This window comes from Mycteria americana, chromosome 12 (genome assembly GCF_035582795.1).
Source record: "Mycteria americana isolate JAX WOST 10 ecotype Jacksonville Zoo and Gardens chromosome 12, USCA_MyAme_1.0, whole genome shotgun sequence".
NCBI classification, from domain to species: Eukaryota; Metazoa; Chordata; class Aves; order Ciconiiformes; family Ciconiidae; genus Mycteria; species Mycteria americana.
The window spans coordinates 14361195-14382021 of record NC_134376.1 but is presented as its reverse complement, the minus strand read 5'-3'; the positions used below and the strand labels follow the sequence as shown (position 1 = coordinate 14382021).

At 42.6% G+C, this 20827-nt stretch overlaps 1 protein-coding gene across 2 annotated transcripts in view; it reads left to right on the top strand.

Annotated features, from left to right (window-relative positions):
* Positions 1-20827, top strand: part of ABAT (4-aminobutyrate aminotransferase) — a 59368-nt gene that overhangs the window by 25202 nt on the left and 13339 nt on the right. For both annotated transcript variants that reach the window (XM_075514852.1, XM_075514853.1), the window contains 4 exons: positions 10590-10687; positions 11539-11568; positions 12301-12418; positions 19333-19382. In XM_075514852.1, the coding sequence (XP_075370967.1) occupies positions 10590-10687; positions 11539-11568; positions 12301-12418; positions 19333-19382 (296 nt within the window). The remainder of the gene's footprint in view (positions 1-10589; positions 10688-11538; positions 11569-12300; positions 12419-19332; positions 19383-20827) is intronic.

Sequence of the window (20827 nt, the reverse complement as noted above, 5' to 3'; positions counted from 1 at the left end):
GGGGAGCAACTGACCTTTGGCTAAAGAACACAAAGTCTGGTCTTGTAACTATTGGGAAAGTATTAGGTCAGCGTTTCAGTACAGGATGTGCTTCTGTTTATGGGAGTGACGCACTGATTATCTGCGCTGTGCAAGAGCAGTGATCGTTTGGTCGATAGCGGACAATGGAAAGCGCTTGCAGCAACCAGACCTTCGTTAGTTGTCAGTTCTTTGAGCTGATTTGTCATCTCGGTATCACTTAATGCTCCCTGTCACTCCCAGCGTCTTGCACGCTTCCATGCTGCTTCCCAACCACAAAGAGAAATATACTGCAGTTGTGTAAGATACTTGAGGTCGCTGGAGGGCAGATGCGCTAACTCGCTCCTCCTTTCTCACCATTGCAATGAGGGGCTATAGATCTTCAATAAGAAAGGAAAGCAACTTCGGGCTCCATTAATCCATTCTTGCTTTCAGGGAACTTGTAAGTGGGAAAGCCTGCTAAAATACTGGAGCAAAGAATAGAGGGCCTTGGCTGCAAGTTGTGTAAGAGACCTGTGGCCTTTGGGACTGAATGCTTTGTGTGTGCGTCCAGAGATTAGAAGAGATGGAGCAAGAGGAGAACCCCTCACCAGAAGGAAATGTATCCTGGCAGTTTTTTAGCCTGCAACATTCCTGGCTGACAGAATGGTCAGGAGGCTCTAATGCTTATAGCAAAAATGGGAGCTTCAGGCCATTTTTCTGGTGAGCCCCAGCTAAGGTTGCAGTGCTGCTGGTCTCTGTGGGCTTTAGGGAAATGCTGAGGGCGATGTCCGGGAGCTCTCTGCCCCAGGGTGCTCTCCTCCAAGGTATTTTTGAGCACTCGAGTTCAGAGCTTTACAGACTGAAAAAGAGACTTGTACATTACTCCCACAAAAATCCTGCAGTGCCATTTGGTCTGCTAATTTTTTTTCTGTGGATACTGAAATGACAGGGTTTGCAAAGGGGGGGTGGAGGTGGAGAGGAGGAGAGAATAGATTGCTTCTTGGTAGAAGCCTCTACGTCTGTGGGCTGTCATGTTTCAGTTGTGTGTGTGCATTAAGTGCAATAATCCTGTTCAGCTTGAATCTATGATAAATTTATTTACAGAAAGAGATTTTTTCATCCTTGATTTATTTCTGATTTTTAAAGCAAATGTAGGAGTCAGCATGGTGCTCACCCTGGGCATGAAATAAACTGGTTACTGACAAAAAAGGGACATGTGAAAAGGAAGGATGTTGGCCAGTTTGCGTTCACTGCAGCAAAGAATTATATGCACGTTCACTGTTGTAAAATGTGGGAACAAAGATTACTAAGCTTTATATTAATCAAAATATTTCTAGGAACCTGTTCTCTAGTTGTACATGGGGGATAGTGTTTAATTCCAATTAAGATGGATTTCAAGCCCTCAATCTTTTAAGGAACATGGGACAAGAGGTAAGCATCCGGTTGGAGAAACTTTTTTACTTAACCATTGCTTGTAGTGTTCTCATTACTAACACAGTGCTAGCCTGTGGCGAGCTAACTAGACAGGGAAAATGAAAATCATTTAAGTTAATCGAAGTCCAAAGCTAAGCAAAACATATGAATGTAATACGTAACTTAAGTCTTCCCTAAAAATGTGAAGCCTGTAAGTATTTGGAGTCCTTATGCGTTCCTTAAAAATAAGCCTTAATCAGGTATATTTTTATTTTCCTTATGTATTTGATCTACTTGATAGTTTGCCCTCGAAGATAAAGTTCATGAGAATTTCAAGGATGGCAGAAGAACGACAATGGACCGAGTAGCTAGCCTAATCTTTTTTAACAAAGCCTCCTGCGTAGTGCTGTCGGTACGGTAACAGCCCGGCAAATCCGGGAGAGGTGGCTGATGTTGGAGAAACGACGACGTACCTCCACGTTACGTCTTACCTGAATTGAGTTGTATCGTTACTGTCAGCCCAGTGTGCCGCAAGGTGATCACAACTGATAGTCTGAATGTACATACGTATCCCACTTTGTGCCAGCTCTGTTTTTATCAGCTGTGCCACTGTAGTAGGAAAGCTGTTGCATTTCCATGCTTTGGAGGCAGATGAAGATGCAGTGGGTTGTTAGCTGGTAGGGTAGTACCATAATTATGAGGACAGGCTGGGACTCTGGAGATCTAGGTTGTTTGCTACCGATTACCCCAAGGGGTTGAATTCGTCTTTGAATCTTGAACTGGAAAGCATGCCAAAAGGTCAGTCTTCTGCCTTAAGGTAACATCAATTTGCATTAGTGCATGCCCATGCCCTTCTAGGATGCTGACCTGTTCTTAAAGGCCCCCAGCAGTGCGGCTTCTGCAGCCTCCCAGGCAATCTGCTGTATTGCTGAACTGACTTTACCTTTAAAACTTTTTCCTAATATTTAACCTAAGTTTCAAAACACAAAAAAAAATCAAATCCTTACTATTTGTCCTGCCCTCATAGGACCTGGAAGCTGGAATGTTTATTTTTCCTTTGCAGCAGCCTTTTGTGTATTTGAAACCTATTACCTCCCCCAAGACCTCATACTTTTTTCTCAACTGGTCTAAATACTGTTTCAGTCTCTCCTCATACGTCCAGTTTTATTCCTCCAGATTCTCTGCACTTCTATTGCAGTGCCCTGAATGGACTGACTCCGGTTGAGGCTGTGCCTCACTGTCTCACTCTGTTTGCCGTCTCTCTACGGAGGATAATAATGTCTTACCTCACAGGTGTGCTGCAGTAAAGGCTGAGAGATGTTCATGTTAATTAGTGACTTGTCCCCATCGCAGTTACTGGAAAGAGGTTGGAAAGCCATGAGAAAGATTCACTCTCAGTCCTACTTTTGTCGCCGGTATTAATCCTTGCTAAGGCTTTTTACTTTTTTTATTCAGTTTGTACATTAGGACCTTCCCTAGGAAATCAGAGAGGACAACCTGGGTATGTGTGAGGGACGTGTGGGAGAAGCAAGGATCAGTTCCCTTCACTGGATTGTGGAGAACACGGACTTGAGGTCAGCCTCAGCGGATGCCCTGGGAACTGCCCGTTGATGATCTGGAGCGCAACCTCCCCCCGGACTGAGGAGCCTTTACTCTTCCGTCTGATCAAACGTTCCCACAAAAAGCTGAGATGTATAAAAATGTTCATATAAAAACCTGTTGTTGGAAGGAGGCTCTGCTACAAGGCTAAGTTTGGACTTCAGTTCTCGGTTCCTTGAGCAAATGTAAGGCCTTTCATGTTCCTATCTACTTTTCTTGTTCTTTCTGTGCCACAAAGGGTGGCTGTGGCAACGCTGGCTGTGTTTTCCCACCTGGGCGTTCTTTGTGGCTGTTCATCTGCGGAGGTGTCCTGAAGGGCTCCCATAGCTGTCACGCTGGCCTGTTGTGCTGCAAATGAGGAGGGATGTTACGACCGATTCAGATCACAAGATCTACAAGAAAACTAGCAGTTGGATGCTCCTGTAACTCTGCTGAAGAGTTGATTTGGGATTATGCTGTGATGGGGAGGGGGAACTGTTCTTACTCTTTCTTACGGGAGCTTCCACTTCTGTATGGCCCGTTTCGTATCGGATTTTGTCTTCATCTTTGGAGAATCCTGTTTCGATAAAATCTTCAGTGTGTATGTGGGAGTACCAAAACACAGACAATCTCATGTGGAACAGCTTCTGATCTTACAGCGTAAGCGCTCTGTAAATAGCAATCTCAGTTTTCACAATATTGTGCAATAGCGATATTCATTTTCCAAACATCTCTAGTTAGCCTGGCCTTTTGCCATTCCGTTTCAAGATCTGTTAGTAACAGATTCTACTTGCAACACCTAAAAGAGGACTTGGGGGAAATCGCAGCCCTCCTACTTTTGGCTGTCAGGGCCTCCACGCTCTAAAAATTCTGTCTGGGAGGTGGTTTGATAGGCACCGTGGAGTGGAAGTTAGAGGCGTGCATGGGAGATTGCCTTTCTGCGCTTGCGCAGGGAGCAGTGCTGTGGCTCATGTAGCGTGCCTCCTCGGGGACTGGGGAGCTCTCACTTCACACCTTTCACAGCGAAACACTGGCATTTGAGAGATCTGGTATGCCAGCGTTTATTTTCACCTCTCTTTTTTTTTCTTGGGGTAGGTGCTCCTCTTAATTACACTGGTGTAATTTCAGTGCCTCCACTGGAGTTTCTCCCAGGTCATACCCAGTGGTTGTACCCTCAGGAACTGTGGTTATAAGAGTGTTATTTGTGGTCAAACATACCAGAGGTTTAAGCACGTTCTTTCTAGGCCTGTGTTGAACCTAGCTCTTGTTAGCAGAGATCACTACTTAGCACAGAGACCCGCTAACAGGAGCGCTCTTTGTGACTACCAACGTCACAAAATGCTAGAAGGGTGCACTTATATTAATTACGTTGCTATAGCAATGTGGTACTTTGTTAAAAATTGCTGAGTGAGACACCTGGTGAGTGATGAGAGAAGCATAGAAAAGAGAAGTTGGAAAATGAGCTTTTCTGTCTGCGAGCACATGATGACATCCTGTTAGATGAAAAGGAAGGATGTGATAATTTGCTGATGTTACTCAAGTGTTTAGAAAGACGACGTGTGTTGCATAGAGCTTTGAGAAGTCTGCAAGAAGCAAGAACAGTAGAATTTAACTTATTGTACCCACCCTCTTTAAATGCGATGGGTAGAAAATTCTCTGCAAATCATTCAGCCGATGTGCTCTCTGATAATTAGGTACATTAACAGTATATACATTTGGGTTTTGACTTTTGCCGTGATGTGAAGAGATAGCTTTGTTTACCAGGGAAAGGAGGGTGCTGTTCTCAGTCATATTAGCTAAATGTAATTTAAGAGCTTTCCTAAAGCTTCTTCAGAGACGGACGCTCTGCTGTAGCCCATTACCTCTGCACACTTTTAAGATGAGAGCTGAGGTCGTGTTATTTGGTCCTGTTCTTAAGTTAAGCTAATATAACACAAGAAACTCTTTCTCTATTGCAGTTTGATCCTAGACCTCAACAGAAAGTCAGTGGATTGACTTGGTCCATTGGCTCAAGAGCGTAACTTTAAGCATCTAGGTACTGATTTACATAGAAGTTATAGTGTAATATGAATTTAAGAATATTAACATAAAATTACTTTTTTTTTCTCTTTTTTAAATCTGTGAGGATGTTTAGGCCAATAATATATTTTTGTTGAGCTTCCACCTTTTCTTTTGAAGAACTTTTAAAACAAAAAAGCCACACAGCCATCAGGCTGTCTGCATGGAGGAGTTAGAGTGGTACAGGTACATCAGTATCAACAGTGACAGGTTATCATGTGCATACGCTGTCAGTCCATCAGTGACAAAGTCATAATAAACATGCACACTGTGGAGATTTGTTGAAGACTTTCAGCTCCCCCATTTGGGGAAATAGGGGTCTTGACCTTTGTGGCATTTTCTGTATTCTAGGTCTTTTATTACAAAGGTAATGCTGTTAGTTCACTGAAGGACCAGTCCCCAGGGATTCTTAATTCTTGAAAATACCTTGCTTGGACATAATAAGAGTCTCGGTTTTTATGTGTCCCATCTCTGCTGTCTTTTGGAGAGGCAAAGTGCAGCGTTCGGAACCAAGACCTGATGTGCAAACATCTAAACTCATTAGTATCAGGTTGGAGTAGCCTGAGTTACAGGGTGACTTCAGGGTTTCTGTTGCAGGGTAAGTTGATATTAAAAAGTCAAACAGGAATAATTTGGGCTAAGTTGTAAAGTACATTGAGTACCTTCAAGACAGAAATGCCAGCTGAGCAGAGCGTGCTGCAGTTTACTAGGGGATAAAACACTACAGTGAGTGATCTGATTTACCTGCATTTACTTGCATCATTAGGAGAATGTGATACTGATACTCGGGGTGGGGGGAAGCAAGAGAGACAGAGCATGGCCTCTGGGCTGAAATCCTCCTCAAGGCAAAACAAAGCAGGTATTGATGCGGCTGTCCGTCGCACAGCGTCCAAGTGCTTGGAGAAGCCTTTGCAGGAGCGCGAGCCGCCTCCCGGAGCCGTGCTCTGTGCGCGGGGCCTCGGGCGCCTGGAAGCGAGGGGCAGAACCCATGCCCTGCCGTTATGCGGGGCCCGGGGGACAAAGTGTTGCGGAGTAACAGGGCGAGGGGTGTCCCAGAGCGAGGGATGCCAAAAAGTGGATGAGTCTTCACGCAAGGGGTGGCCAGACCATCTTTCACCAGGGCTCTGATGTCTGTGCCTTTTGAGAGTGGTCTGAGCTCCAGGTTTTGCCTGTACCACGAGGGCAGCCTGTGAGACTGTAGCGAAACGGGCCGTCTGCAGGGGAGCGGTGCTGCGGCAATACCTCTCCGTTCGTTAAACTCTGCGGCGTTAAGCTCAGCGGGAGTCCTTCGCCAGTAGAAACTGCTGTGCTTCCTTTCGTTTCATTTTCACGAGTGTTTGGGCAGGCCCCTGAGCGCCGATGTAGCGTTAGGCTTCAGAGTCTTCAGCCGTGTGGCAATAAGACCGTTTGTTTTCTTGCTGTTACGATGCTCTTGGATGAGGAGACCTCTTTACGTGTGAGTGCCAGTGACTTGCACAACCTGCGTGTGCCAAAACAAGTCACACAGAGGCCGAGCTCTTTCCAGGAGCTGGCCATTTAGACTATCATTAAAATTTCTGATCAGAGTCCCAGTTTACTTGAATAAGAATAGAGGAGGGGAAAAAAAAAAGTTAAAAGAGGGGAAGCAGTGGAACCATGTTTTTGTGTTCTTAAAATTTGGGTTGTTTTGTTTATTTTTAACCAACCCTGTGAACAAGTATGCATATCTGATGAGTAGCGAGTGAAGCGGGCTATTTGGCATAAATCTGTTGACCTTGCTAGAAATTGTGTGAGTTTGTGCCAATCATTTATGTTACACCCTCAAAGGGAGAAGAGCTTCATTAAAAAATAAAAAGTTTGAGGATTAACTCCGCTTTGGTTTTAGCTTTTGCTATCAAAGGCTTTGTTAGTATGTTGAGGTGTTGGTTTTTTTGAGGGTTTTGTTCTAGCCTGTATTCTTCATCCTCTGCCTAAGGGGAAGGAAGAAACCACTTTTCAAAATCCTTTGATCTGGTAATACAGGGCATTTTCATTTTATTTATGGCAAGCTGTTCCTTCAAATTCAAACCATAGCGTTTGCCTGAGCTAGGAGGTGGAACGACTCTTTGGCAAGTATAAGGACCAATAAATCGGTAGAGCTGCCATTATACTGGTGTTAATAAAATGAGATACTCTGTGGGCTCCTGAGAACAAATATGTAAAATAAAGTTTGTATCAGTGAATCAGCCTAGAAATCACTTGCTTGTAGAGCCTGGTGACGTGTAGCATGCTTTAGGAGATAACAAGCAAATGAAGGGAAACCCGCCACTTGCGTTGCTCATTTTTTAGATGGCTCTGGTTCGCTGACTTACTGAAAATGGTTGTGGTTTGGATAAGCTGCTCCTGAAGCTGTTGTTAAAAAAAATAATGTCTCACAAATTGACCAACATTGTTAATGTGATAAAAATTATCTTTAAAGCAACTCTTCTTCTGGGAAGACCTGTATGTTTTAGTTTCACTTGACCAATCTTTGCTGTGCGTGAAAACCTGTCTATTGATAGACACGAGCTGTGCCAGCGTGAACCGGTGCAGCACTGGACAGCTAAGTACCGTTTGGTTTTAATCGCTCATATGCGCCCTTAGCAAATATCTAGTTCAATGTACCTATGCAAAAGAGGCCGTGGCATTAACAGTAGCAAAAAGGTGCTGATGATCTACGAAGCAGGCTGACCGGTTTTGGTCTGTCTTTGTTACACAGCCTGGCTCATGGAAGCAACCTCCTCTTGACTTGTGGTGTTAAACAAGTTAGGACAACGGTAAAATATTCTCCAGATGTTGTACAGCTCTGTAAATATGTGTGTTTTCGTAGGGCAGACTCTGCCCTTTGCAATATCCACAACAGAACTTTCTTAGAGAAATAATTAAATTTGTGTTTAATTTAGAATCCTCATCTGTTAAAGTATTTCACAGCGTGTCCTTCAGGGAAGTGGAAGAGGGCAGTGTTACCCACACCTCGCAGGTGACGGCCAGGAAATCTTTGACTGTTGGGCTCAGTTTCAGAGCCTGGCGGTCAGGCGTCTCGCACGTTTGCAGGAGCGGCTTGGTTGTTAACAGAAGAGGAGATCTTTAGTCACTGTCCAAACAAGTGCATGAGAACTCAGTTAAAAAGACTAAGGAAGGCAGCGTGCCTGCATCAGCTGCTGCTCGGGATGGGAGGACCCTGGGAGATGGACGGAGGGGACGCGGCAGCGCAGGGTCTCTGGCGGCCGAGCAGCAGGCAGGGCTGGGGAGGAGGAGGACCACGCGTGCGGGGTGGAGCTCACCTGTCTTAAATTCCCAGCGGTGTCAAATGATTCCAAGTACGCTGCTGGCTTTCCATATCTTTCCTGTTACTGCTGACTACCAAAATGTCCTCTATATTCTGTGCCTCTCTTGGTGGTTTCCCCTTTATCGTACCAAGTAGCACCCAGAGCCTGGGGGTGGGGAGAGAAGAGGACACAGGAGAAGAGAAATGTTTGCCGCTGGTTTGCTGCGATCTCCATCGGGGAAGGAGCAGGGTGCACAAAAGGGTTAGTTTGGTCTCTTTTCCCCTTTTAGACTTCATAGTGCGTCTACTAAATCTGCAGCTTTATTGGCTATGAATTGTGTAGCTTTTGATCTTTTATATGCAGTAGCATTTTTTTTCCAGTGGAGCAGTTGTCATGCGGTCCCCAATTTACATGAATGCTAAATAGAACGGCACAAAAATGAAGTGGCATTGCCGTAATGAAAGCTATTAATAGCTTTGCGGAGAGGCGCTGACGCATCTCAGATACAACACTTAGAATTAAAGCTGAGGAGAACAATCATCTTTGCAGACTAAGTTTTCCCAAAATGAGCAGTGAATTTAAGCGCTCAGCTAGAGATGCTTTCAAAGGGCTGTGATTTTTCAGATACAGTTTCTCAGAATCAGGCTTGCTTGAGACACCTCAACTTGGGCTGACACAAACTGAGGCAATCGTCTCTAATCGCTGCTGGAAATTTTGGCCAAATGGCTGTGTTCAAAACACTGCCGAGCAGTATCACAGTATACTTTCTGTTTTCCTTGATAAATATTTGTTTGGTTTGACAACTGTTGTTGCCAAACAACAAACCTTTTCCGTAGGTTTCTGGACTGAGACGCTGGCAGAGAGAGGTGGTTACGATGGGAGCGCAGAGGGGCCGGTGCTGGCGGGGATTCCCGGCGGCCCTGCTGCGCCCCGCTGCTCTCCCCGCGCTGGGTGCTGGCTGTCTCTCCCCACGCGTCTCCCTGTGCGGACCTCTGCGGATCGGGGTGCGCCGTATGGTTTTAGCGCTGGGCGGTGCCGCCCCGGCGGGCGTGATGCTGGGGAGCGGTGGCTTCGGGCTTCCAGAGGCCCCCGGGCACGCGCGAGGCACGGCGAGCTGCAGCTCGGCTTCCGCTGATGCGAAGGGGAGCCGAGGATCTTCGTTCTGGGTTTTCCAAGTTGCCCCAACTTAAAATGCCTATCACAGACTAAAACGAGTTATGCCCTCATCTTTCGGGTGTTGATCTGGTACACGTGTGATGCTCCTACGTTAAGCTTATTAAGATTAATTTGCTGATGATACCATGCTGGCTAAGGGCTCGCGGGTGCTTCGTGACAAAACTGTAATGATTAAGAACATCAGTTTAGTTCAACACCTAACCACAGCGTACAGAGCAAGCGCTTGCTGGTCGCCTTGGTACAGCTCTTGAGTCTGTACTTCCTTTGTTGCAAATGTACAATTCCCATATTATCCTGTAATCCCCTTAATGGAATATATACATATTTGGAATATATGCTTACCAGAACTCTCTCTGTCTCTCTGAACTATGTCTAAACACTGTATTTTGAAACAGTTACTTCAGAAATGGGAGCAGAGCCTGTAACTGATGAAGCACAGGAGATTTTTGCCTTTTGCTTTCATTAAGATGTCGACTTTATTATGATTCCTCAATTACACGCATGGATAAAGAACAGCAAGGTCAGAGGCGGGATCAGAGGAAAAACCATAACTATTTTTGACCCCGATTTCAGAGCTGCAGTGCAAGATGCTGGATCCATGTGAGATTTTGCATTTATTTTAAACACAGCCATTTACCTTTGAGACACAAATTCTTCCCAAACAATGTTCTTTGAGCTATTGCAGAACATCACAATGTTTTTTACCTGTGGACTCCATCAGGCTTTTTGGTTATTGCTGCTAGCGAACGAAACCAGCTCTGCATAGGAGCGAGGAATCCACGGCCAAGGCTTGCTCAAGGCATGATGGACAGACTGACAGCAGAGATGGAAACAGACGTGCTCTTAGTCCTCCTGTCCTTTACAGCAGGATTTGCCTCTGTGTCTCTAGGGTTGCCTTGTCATTTCACTCGAATTTTTCTTTAAAGCCACCTCACTGGTATTAGTTTTATTTTAACACTTGTCAAAGATGAGGTGTTTAGTTCACTTCAGACAGTACAATGTAATTGCTCTTATCTGTCAGGTAAGGTATGGATATTTATTCTGAGAGGAGAGCACAGAAAATATGGTCTCTACTCAGGTTTTCATTATTTCTTACAGGACACAGATATATCAGTCAAGCTGCAGCTAAAATTGATGTGGATTTTGATTATGATGGACCTCTAATGAAGACAGAAGTTCCTGGACCACGATCTAGAGTAAGTTCCCAAAGTATAATGGCTTGTATTTTTTTTTTTTTTTACTTTAGCTGTGTTTAACTTGCTAGAAAACAAATTTCATTCCAAACCTTAAATGTGATACGAATAAACATCATTTCACAACAGTGGAGGCCTGCTTTTATCAAGATGCTGAGAGTGAAAAGCTCATGAATGAAATGCCCCTCTCTGAGGGAGAGATCTGAATCTCAACTGCCAACTTCCCGTATGAAGCAATTGAAAGCAAAAGAGCATCAGTTTGATGAAACATCTCATCAGACGTGGTTACTTGTGCTCCTGCTGAAACAGAAACTTAGTTAGCTTTTTATGATGTGAAATAATGCTTTGGTTTTGAAAGGAAACAAGAGTTTCAATTTGCTGGACATTGTTTTACTCTGGCAGAGTCAGTATTTGTATCTGTGGTGGTGGGTATTTTTGGGGTTTTTGGGTTTGGGGGCTGTTTGTTTGTTTGTTTGTTTGTTTTAAAAAGGAGCTGTCTTTCTAGAACCAATATGCCAGTATCCCTTCTGTGTGTTTCTGGCTTCTCTCATTTTCTGATTTCTCTCGTTTTCTCAGTTCAGTTGATCAATATAGAAGAGGCAGCTTTCCCTTTTTGGAGATTTACAATTAAACTGTGTATGCAGCCCATGTAGCTCTGCATGCCACAGTTAATAGTTTTGACTGTCATATTTGTGAGATGCACTGTGAAAGTTCATGGGGCAAGCAGAGTTGCCTGGTAAGCACATACACTGCAAGTTTTGCATATGATTTATGTGATGATGAAAACAAAGCATACATTCTTCTCCAGTATTTGGTAATGACATACCTGAGACTCTTTGTTTGTTTTTCTACAGGAATTAATGAAGCAGCTGAATGGAATTCAGGTAATTTGTCAAGTTTTCTGAGTTTGGGGAGTGTTAATACTGTGATTTCAGAACTTGTTTTAAAATCCTGTTTTGTATGTTTAATTCCATACCAAAACAAAGGTGAAACACTGACTCTGGGTTTGCATGCTGAGTATATTACATATGGTATATATGTGCATTTGAATAAAATATTTTTCAGTATTTTGAATACTGCAGCATTATTTTGCTAGGATCAGTGATTTTTCTTTAAACACTATACACGCCTTTTGAGTTGTTGTGAAGTGGCCAGTCAAAACATAGGTATATTTGAACTTAAAAGTGTGTCAGCCTACGTGCATATTGCCTTCCCAAGCTGAGCAATTCCTCAAAGTCTGTGCTTCATTTCTGTAGAAAAAGTGCATACTTGCCCTTTTAACAGTCCCTCTTTATAAAAATAGCTCTACAGTTAATTCCCATGCAATGAATATAATCACAGAATCACAGAATACTTTGGGTTGGAAGGGACCTTTACAGGTCATCTAGTCCAACCCCCCTGCAAGAGCAGGGACATCTTCAACTAGACCAGGTTGCTCAGAGCCCCGTCCAACCTGACCTTGAAGGTTTCCAGGGATGGGGCATCTACCACCTCTCTGGGCAATGTGTCTTTGTATCTTACCATTAGATATTTTTATCAGATTTTGCTGTATAACCATTAGTTGCACCTTCCTACACACTGCTACTTTTTATTTGTTGTTTGTTTTTTCCTTTAAGAATGCAGAAGCTGTGCACTTTTTTTGCAATTATGAAGAGAGCCGAGGGAACTACCTAGTAGATGTAGATGGCAATCGCATGCTGGATCTCTACTCTCAGATTTCATCCATCCCAATAGGTAGGAGACAGTTGTACCAAAACTTTTTGGTTTGTCCTCAAGCTGTTGTTTTCTTATCTCAACCACTACCAGAGAATTTGGTTGATTAACTAAAAAAACCAAAGCTGACATAATGTATGCCTTGTTGTCATCAGGGTACACCTCACTGCTGTGTATTATGTAGAGGTGTTTTTGAATAGCTGAAGAAACTACAAATTCAATACTTACAGCTCCCCTGAAGTACATAGTGGTACCTGGAAGAAGCTTGAGCATTAATCTTCATTTGAATATGCAAGTTCCACAATTTAGGTTGTCTTTGCTTTTGGATTTGTGTACTTTGTGATTCTGTAACAGGATGTTACTGTTTTAAACATTAATGAACATAACTTAAACATTTTGACATTAAATTATGTGCTTTAGTTAACGTTTCTGTCTCAAAAGAACTGAAAAAAGGAGTTGGCCATGTGGGCTCCAGTAGGATGAAACAAGACCAAACACTGAACTGTGGTGCTGAGTGAAAGTAAAGGTGGCAGGTCAGTTGGGCCGAGGGACCAAACAATGGACTTGTCAAGTGCTGGGAAAAGTCAGTTGATACTTTTTTTGTGAAGAATTTCAAGAAGGCAGAGACGTAGGCCCCAACTGCAAGGAATATAAGTTCCCGTAGGTGTTCAGTTTGTTTGTTCCTTGTCCATGGTTCCTCTCAGTTGCATAAAAATACAGTTCTGCAGAAGCAAAAAGAGCAGAAGTGCTGGGGTAGTTTAAAAGGTAGATGTTGTGCTATGTATAGAAACAGTGATGACTCAAAATCACCCCTACAAGCATCTTTTATTGGGAAGCAGAATTTAGTGATGTTCAGGTTGTTACCAAATTTTTGGCATCTAAGACCTTGTGAATGCAATGGGTTTTCAGTTACCTCAGTCGTCTTTGCAGGCAGTTAATATTTTTGCTCTCGTGTAGCCCTCAATAAATGTGTAATCATTTCAGAGCTCTTCAATATTTGTAGCTTATTTTCATCAACACAAGTTCTAGATATTTTTTTGTCTTTTAGAAGGTGCACTGAGATAACTTTGTCACCGCTAATGTGGACATGGGGGTGAGACAAAGGAGCACAATTCTTGTATGCCCGTGCTCATCTAACTTAAATGGGATTGGATTTTAGGTTTCTAGGGGAGGAAGTGCACTTGGTGTTCAAGACCTCCCATTCTTCACACAAAAAATGCTGATTTGGAGAAAGTAGTGTGTGATCGTGTAGTCGAAAGTCAGTCAGCGCATACTCCGAAAGAATGAAATTAAGGTCGTACAAACAGTTCACTGAGACTTTCTGACCTTCTAGTGCTTGATGGTGCAAGCATACCTCTTTTAATATAGTTTTTGTGTATAAACTATGTAAGTATTAGGGGGGAAGTATTTTCTTAATGGGCAGAAATTCTTAAAAAAATATGTGCAGCTATTTATTAACAGCTGGACAACTTCAGTGTTTATACATCCAAAATGCCATATAGCTTTTTCTGACCTTTTTTAGCATAATGGTAAGTTAAAAGAGCTGATGGCTAACCTTGTGGGGTTTTTTCCCCATTTTCTCCTGTTGTCTAAATGACAGTTAACATATACTGCAGTTGTCTGTTGACAGGATCGGTGTTATGACCAAAATCAGAGTAAGATACTGACTTTTGGACAGCCACCTCTGTTTCATTTGGCCTTTCTCATTTCTTCTCTAGCTCCTGTTGACTGCCACCCTTGTGCCAAAGGTTTGCTATTCTTTGTAGGTTCTGTGACAGCATCTCTTGTTGGGGTTTGGACATATTTGTATCACGTTTCTGGGAACCCCTCCACCATTATTTTGGCTCCAATAGCAACCATGAAATGATTTATTTCTCTTAGCTCATTGTAGCTTTCTAATGATGGAAAACGTGTAAGAGGAGGTTGACTGAATGGATGCCAGCCACAAATATGAACTGTAGCCAAGTCTTCCTAAGAGTCTTGGTTGGAAAAATGAATAAGATTTCATGATCTATTCATTTAAACCAAGAGGTGAAGCTGCTTGATACATTCACTCTAACATCCTGTCACATATTAAGGCATGGGACAGTGGTGAGTTTCAGGGTTTGAAAGGAGTGGAAAATTAAGTAAACAAAGTTCACGTATTTGAAATAATTTTTCCAGGCTATTTATCTAGTTGTGTGAATTTATTTTTCTTAAATCCTGTGATTTAAAATAGAATTTTGACAGTTCTCTTCTAGCTCAATTCCTTCCCCCCCAATGATAGCAAAACTTTTATCAAAGCAAATATTCAAGAAATAAAATGCAATCTGGAGTGGGAAAGCTGCTGCTGATAATATAATGTAACTTGTAAGTGAATTAAATATTGGAGAAAAGATGCTTTATGCTAGATAATTGAGACTTGCAACCTCTGCTTACAGCATAAGTGCAGCATAGGCAGCAAAACTGCAGTTCTTGCTAACATTTGCTTCAGCTGTGAATCAGAGAGGGGCTGAATTTGTACTGTCTGCATACGTTCATTCCCAGACAGCTCTTCCCAAGCCATGGAAATGCGAATGCAGCTCTTAGCTTGTAATGCTGAATTCAGTGAGAGTGAATTTCAAAAGCATATGAATGTATTGCCTGCAAGATAGTTAACATAACCCTTAAACATTTGAATTGAACCTGCAATCAATTCCAGTTGGTCTAAGAGATCACTTAGTTTCTTGGAACCATCTGTAATAATGCCTGATTTGGTTAAAATTGTCTAAAAACCTGATTGTTCATATCTGTAGCACTATTAGATATGCTTATAATGTCATATGCGACCGTAACTGAACTGAGATCCATGACCTCTCTTGAGATACATATACTAGTCATGGGATATAATAGCAGGGGCTTCTGCAGTTTACTTTCTCTGGTTGATTGAAACTGGTGACATAGATATAAGACTCCAGTACCTATAACTGATCCTCAGCTAAGCCATCTAGCTCTTCCTTCATGTGTGGCAATGCCTTCTTGAGGATAAACTGGGGGGTTTTTGGTCCTAGAGGACGTGTTCCTCAGTCTCAAAGGAACTATAGTACAGTGCTTCATACTGCTTCTCAGATAATGGCTCTATGATGTGTAGCCACAAGAAGTAAATGGAAATTTAATACTTACAGGCTGACCTAGATCTAACTGAACACACAGCAGTAATTTATTTTTTTAAGTTGTAATGAATGACAAGGCTGACTGTCTGAAGCTGCAGAGGTTGCTAATGATGTCCTTCTTGGTGACAGAGTTGGGTTCTAAACTGGGACACCAAAACAAGATCACAAGGTGCTTGCTAGTCATCTGTGCTTATCTCTCTGCAAGTAAATCCAATAAAACCTTTTATGAATCTGTCAGGACTCCCCAAGATTTAATAATGATCTGCTACACTAGAATATATTTACCAGCAGTGGTTGAGAGGTAATAAGTGCCTGTGCAGAGAGATAAGAATTAAAGTATAAAAAACCTCTAGGTAAAGATGTTCTGGGCTGCTTCTTGCCGAAAAACAAAAATTAAAACAGTTTTTTACCACATGGTTTTTGGGAAGTTGTAGCGCAAGATACTGCTTTAAACCTGTATCTAATCTGCCTAATAGAGTTAGAAACCCCATGGAGCCAAATGGAAGAGGGGAGTCTATCGATGTGTTTACTAGCAAACATCCTGGAATAGCAAATGGAACAATCTGTTTCTCAGTGCCGGGAAGGTCTGGTTTTGTTTGGGGAGATGCGGAGAGGTGTAGTTTGGTATTATTGACAGCAGCCTGCTGCTCAGTTCAAATGGATTCTTTCGGCTTTCTCCATCCCATTATTTTAGCAGCCTCCAGTTTTTTTCCCTTTTGCAGACAGGCACATTCCGGAGCCTGGAGGACATGTACTTTCCTGTCGCATTGATCTAGACACACAGCAAAAGTGATGAAGCAGGTGCCCTTCTCTTAAGAGCCAGCTCTGTCACTTCTTACAGGAATGTATTTGAGAGGGAATTCGTAAAGCTACAAACCCTTGCACTGGTCATGGCAATGAAACAAGTTACTGTCTGTTTGCCGTCTCAGCCTAGAGCTTTTTGACTTTGTCTACCATAGTTATTTAACCGTTTCCTTCTTCCTGGTGTTAGTTTTATGGCTGTGAACCCACGTACCAGTTCAGCATCTTTCTACACGCAGACCAACTCTTTCAGAAATAGTCAGGCTTTAAGAATTCTCTCTTATTTCACTGGGGGCTGTTTGAGGATGCGCCAGCGGAATAGGGAGTGTTGGGAGGAAGACCGGGCCACTCGGCCTGAAGAGAAGAAAAGGGGAGAGACATCTTGTGTGGGTGGAAAATGATAAGTTGGGGGTAATAGAAGCCTTGAATTTGTGTTACATAAGAGAAGATGCAAAGATCTCTGCGTTATTCATGCATCTTAACACCAGCAACAGACTTACACGTTCTTACAAGCAATACCAGAGTTAATGGTTAAGCTTCCTAAGCAATGGTAGCTATTTATAAAAAACTTCCATACGGTTTAGTTTGGAGATTTCTGAAACAATACATATGCTCTCAAAGGTGCTCTCAGCGGTAGCCACAGCTACAGCTCTCGGTGACACAGCTTTCAACTGTGTCATTCCCTCTAGCCTAACAACAGTTCTTCCCATGACAGCAGATGTAATGTAGATTTAGTTGTCTGTGTCCCAAATAACCACTTGTATTAGCTTCATAATAATTTTAACAGATTCTTTGCAGCATGACATGCAGTTAAAACAATCTGGATATTTCCTTGTTTTGAACAAAAATATTCAAAATGGAATTTATAATCAATTTGTTAACGCAGTAGCCTAATGCTCCATTGCTCAGACAGGATAATCAGGGCTGTTGTCATTCAACTAGAATGAGGAGTTCAGAGACATGATAAGCTTTTGTAATAAAATTAGAGCAGTCTAACTTCTTGAGCAGTAGGGAAGATGAGGTTTCCAACTGTTTCTACAAGGGAATATAAAAGATGATGTTAATCTCTGGCTTTGGCATTTCATACATTGGAAATCAGGCTTAAAATGAAATTTTCTGGGCTCCTTTGGTGAAGATTCCCCCCTTTTTTTTTTTAACATCAGATACGTTGGTTCACGTGTAAGCAAGCAAGTTATCCTGCAGAATGGGTATAAATTAAGCACCTTTGTTGTGTTAAACCTGAAGCACCCTTAGTATCTTGATGTTTCTGGGTAAAAAGGACAAATTGTTGCATCTTTTTCCAACTAAAAGTTTGTCAAAGTAAGGAAAATGGGAAGGAAAAAAAAAGGTCATGAGAGAAAGTGAAAAGTGCAGAATCTCCTTCTTTAATACGAGACAGCAATTTATCGAACAGGTTTTTTTATGGTGATGCACAGCTGAGGGATGTAAATCTATGACTGAGAAGGAAAGATTTCCAGACAGATGTCTTGGAATAACTAACGGGTTGTGGCGGGTTAGAGATTTGGGCACTTATTAGTCCGTGAGTCTCAAGCGTATGGCTGTCTATGTAGACAGCCTCTTCCTTCTGGTAGGGTTATTAATGATCACGCATGAACATCTGCAGTATGCAGGGGTAGAATATGCATCTTCATGCGTGCAAATAAATGTGAGTGTGTATATATAAGCGAAAGCCTCGATAATGTGGAGGCCAGTACGTGCACATCTCAGAACAAGTCTGGCAGCGTCTTGCACAGAGAGAGTGTTCAGATGGCATTGTAGAGGATAGCGGTGATGAATGCCATCCAACTGCGACAGATGTCAAGGAGCGCTGTCAAGCCATCGGCAAAAGTCTGCTGGAGTCTGAGGGCTTACCCTGCTGGGTCTGCTCATTGCATCTGCCATGGAAAACCATCTCTGAGAAGAGCACTGCTGTGCTAGTAAGGTTACCTTGCACCATCCGGCTGTATCTGCTGAGGGACAAAAAGCCCTCGCTGATATTTTGTTAGTGCATTATAATGCACTGGAATTACAATTGCTAAATGAGCTTTCTTTGGGAAGTCGGTAAATATGTGGATTTTTGCTTGTCTGTTTCTTATGGTCAGCTGCCAAAGACTGGGGAACTGCATGGAAGAAAAGCATAAAGGAGGGAATATATGTTTCTAAGTTGATTTTACAATGAGGAAAAATCCAATCAGTTAAAAAGCACGGGTGGGGAGGGGGGAGCTCTGTTACTGTGCTAGGAATAATCACTCTGATATTCAAGGGGGGTAAAAATTGCTGTGAGACCAGGAGTGCAGCACCAGCTACCGTAAATGGACACAGCTGCATGGGGAGCTTCCCTCTGTGGTTCAGAGCATCAGAAGCCGTTTCTGAAGTGCCTGTTGGGTGGTCAGGGCTCAGTGAGAGCCACCTAAGGCAGGCAGGCCAGGGTTACGGCGAGCAAGAACGGTAGGCAGCCTGCTGCAGGCAGGAGAAGCTGGAGACGCTTCTGTAGCACAGCTAAATGGTGACTAACAGAAACACCGGCTTGTGGGCTGCATTGGCAGAACGTGATTTCTGCTCTCAATTGAGGGAGAGGTCCGCACGTACCGTAGAGAAACCAAATAGACGGGGGGAACCTAGAAAGGAGAGCGAGCAAGCATTTAATAATGTCAGTCCCGCAGTACTTGGTAGAGACGATGATGTTTCAATTGGGCCCTGTCAGGCCAAAGATCCGTGTCATGTTCGTTTATTTTTGTGTTCAATTTTTAACTTCCAGTACTAAAATATGTTTTGTTATTGCCTGACACAAAATTTGTACCAAAGTTCCAGATAATATATTTTGTAAAAGAAGAGAGGTTTGTCTTACTTCGAAAGAAGTTCTGTTATTAATAGTTAAATGTACACAAGTTACACAGAAACAGTTAAGCATTAAGTTAAGGGTATTCTCTAGGTTATGCTTTACATTAGTTTATCAAAACCAGATAGAAATAACTGTTTTCTTTCTTTGTTCTTTTTAATTAGGTTACAGCCATCCCTCTCTGATAAAGCTTCTACAGCAGCCACAGAACTTGGTAAGTGAATTAAAACATTACTTGAAACAGTCTTCTCCTTCCTTGTGGCGGTCTTTCTTATTTTTTGTTAAACTGATAATGAATGCTTAATGACTCAATTTAAAGTATGGTAGGATCTGCTTGCTTTATTTCTCACTAGATGAAAAGACCTTGGTAATGTTTAAGAAGACACCAAAACCTCTGTGAAGCTTTACAAGAAGTAAATATTTGGGTGATGCAAGCACTTGATATGTTTCACAGCCAGTTTTAAATCATAGTTCAAGCAATAGTGTTTCCAGTTAATCATTTTAGCGATGTTCCTGAGTGAAGATTTTTGAGCCTGAAAGCAAGCAGAAGTCCTTGAGTACTAAGTTGACTAAACCACTGACATGTCCTTAAAAAATTAAAATCATTAGACTAGAGCAAAAGGATTATTTCAAAACAGAGTAACTGCTTCTTAGATAAAGTATCTTCCTGTTTTCCCTAATAGTATCCTGGTAGTGATTGGAAATAACCTGGATTAAATTCTGGAAGCTGTTGAAATGAAGTTGCATTCTATTTCAAGCTTCATTTTTTCACAGCTTGGACAGAAGTTTTGGATTCCATAATTTTGTGCAGTTTTTTAAATTGTAACATTTTTTTGGCACAATAGCTTATGTATATCGTATGTGGATAAACTGAGCTCGCTGGCTTGACTGCACGTGAGTAGATCCTTGTTGGTTGTAGGGACTGTAGTGATTGAGCCCCTGGTTCTGCAAACCAGTAACGGGTGTCCACGCTGCCGGCGAGGGCATAGCTCAAGCGTGGGCCAGTGCCCTCTCATGTCTGCATTTCCCTTCCTAAAGAGCCTGCTGGCTCACTCCAGCAGAGCGTAAATCCTGAGCCAGCACGTCAAAGAAGTGCAGGCATTTGAGTTCCCTGAGCTGATTTGCTTTACGGAGGTCTCATTTCTTCAGGATGAGAAATTCTGCCTTCCCCAGAACAAAAATACGTCAAGTTTTTAAAAAAACACCAGAGCTAGAAATGCTGGAGTTATCAAAGGCAGATCCGATATCACGGAAGCACTAATATTTCTAAATACTTATATTAACTCATAAAAATTATTTCTGAGGAGATAACAATACCTTCACTATAGTGCAGCAGTAGGCAAAGTCAGATTTAAAAACCAAAGAAACAAAAAGCCCCAAAAGCCCAAAACCAACAAAAAACCAAAACCAAACAAAAAGTATTGTCTGGTGGCAGTTGCTAGTTTGTCCCCTGGAAGAGGGCGGTTAACAGGCTGCCAGCTAGAAGCCTGCAGTGGAAGGAACTGCCTCCGAAGTCCAAAATGAGCGGTGCCAGCAGGACCCCTCTCTCCCACGCGGGAGCACAGGCAGGGTGTCAGTTTGGCAGTGAAGTTTTGCAGGGCCAGGCCAGAGAGCTGTGAAGAGCCAGAACTTGTGCAAACCTCGCTGCAGGCAGGAGTG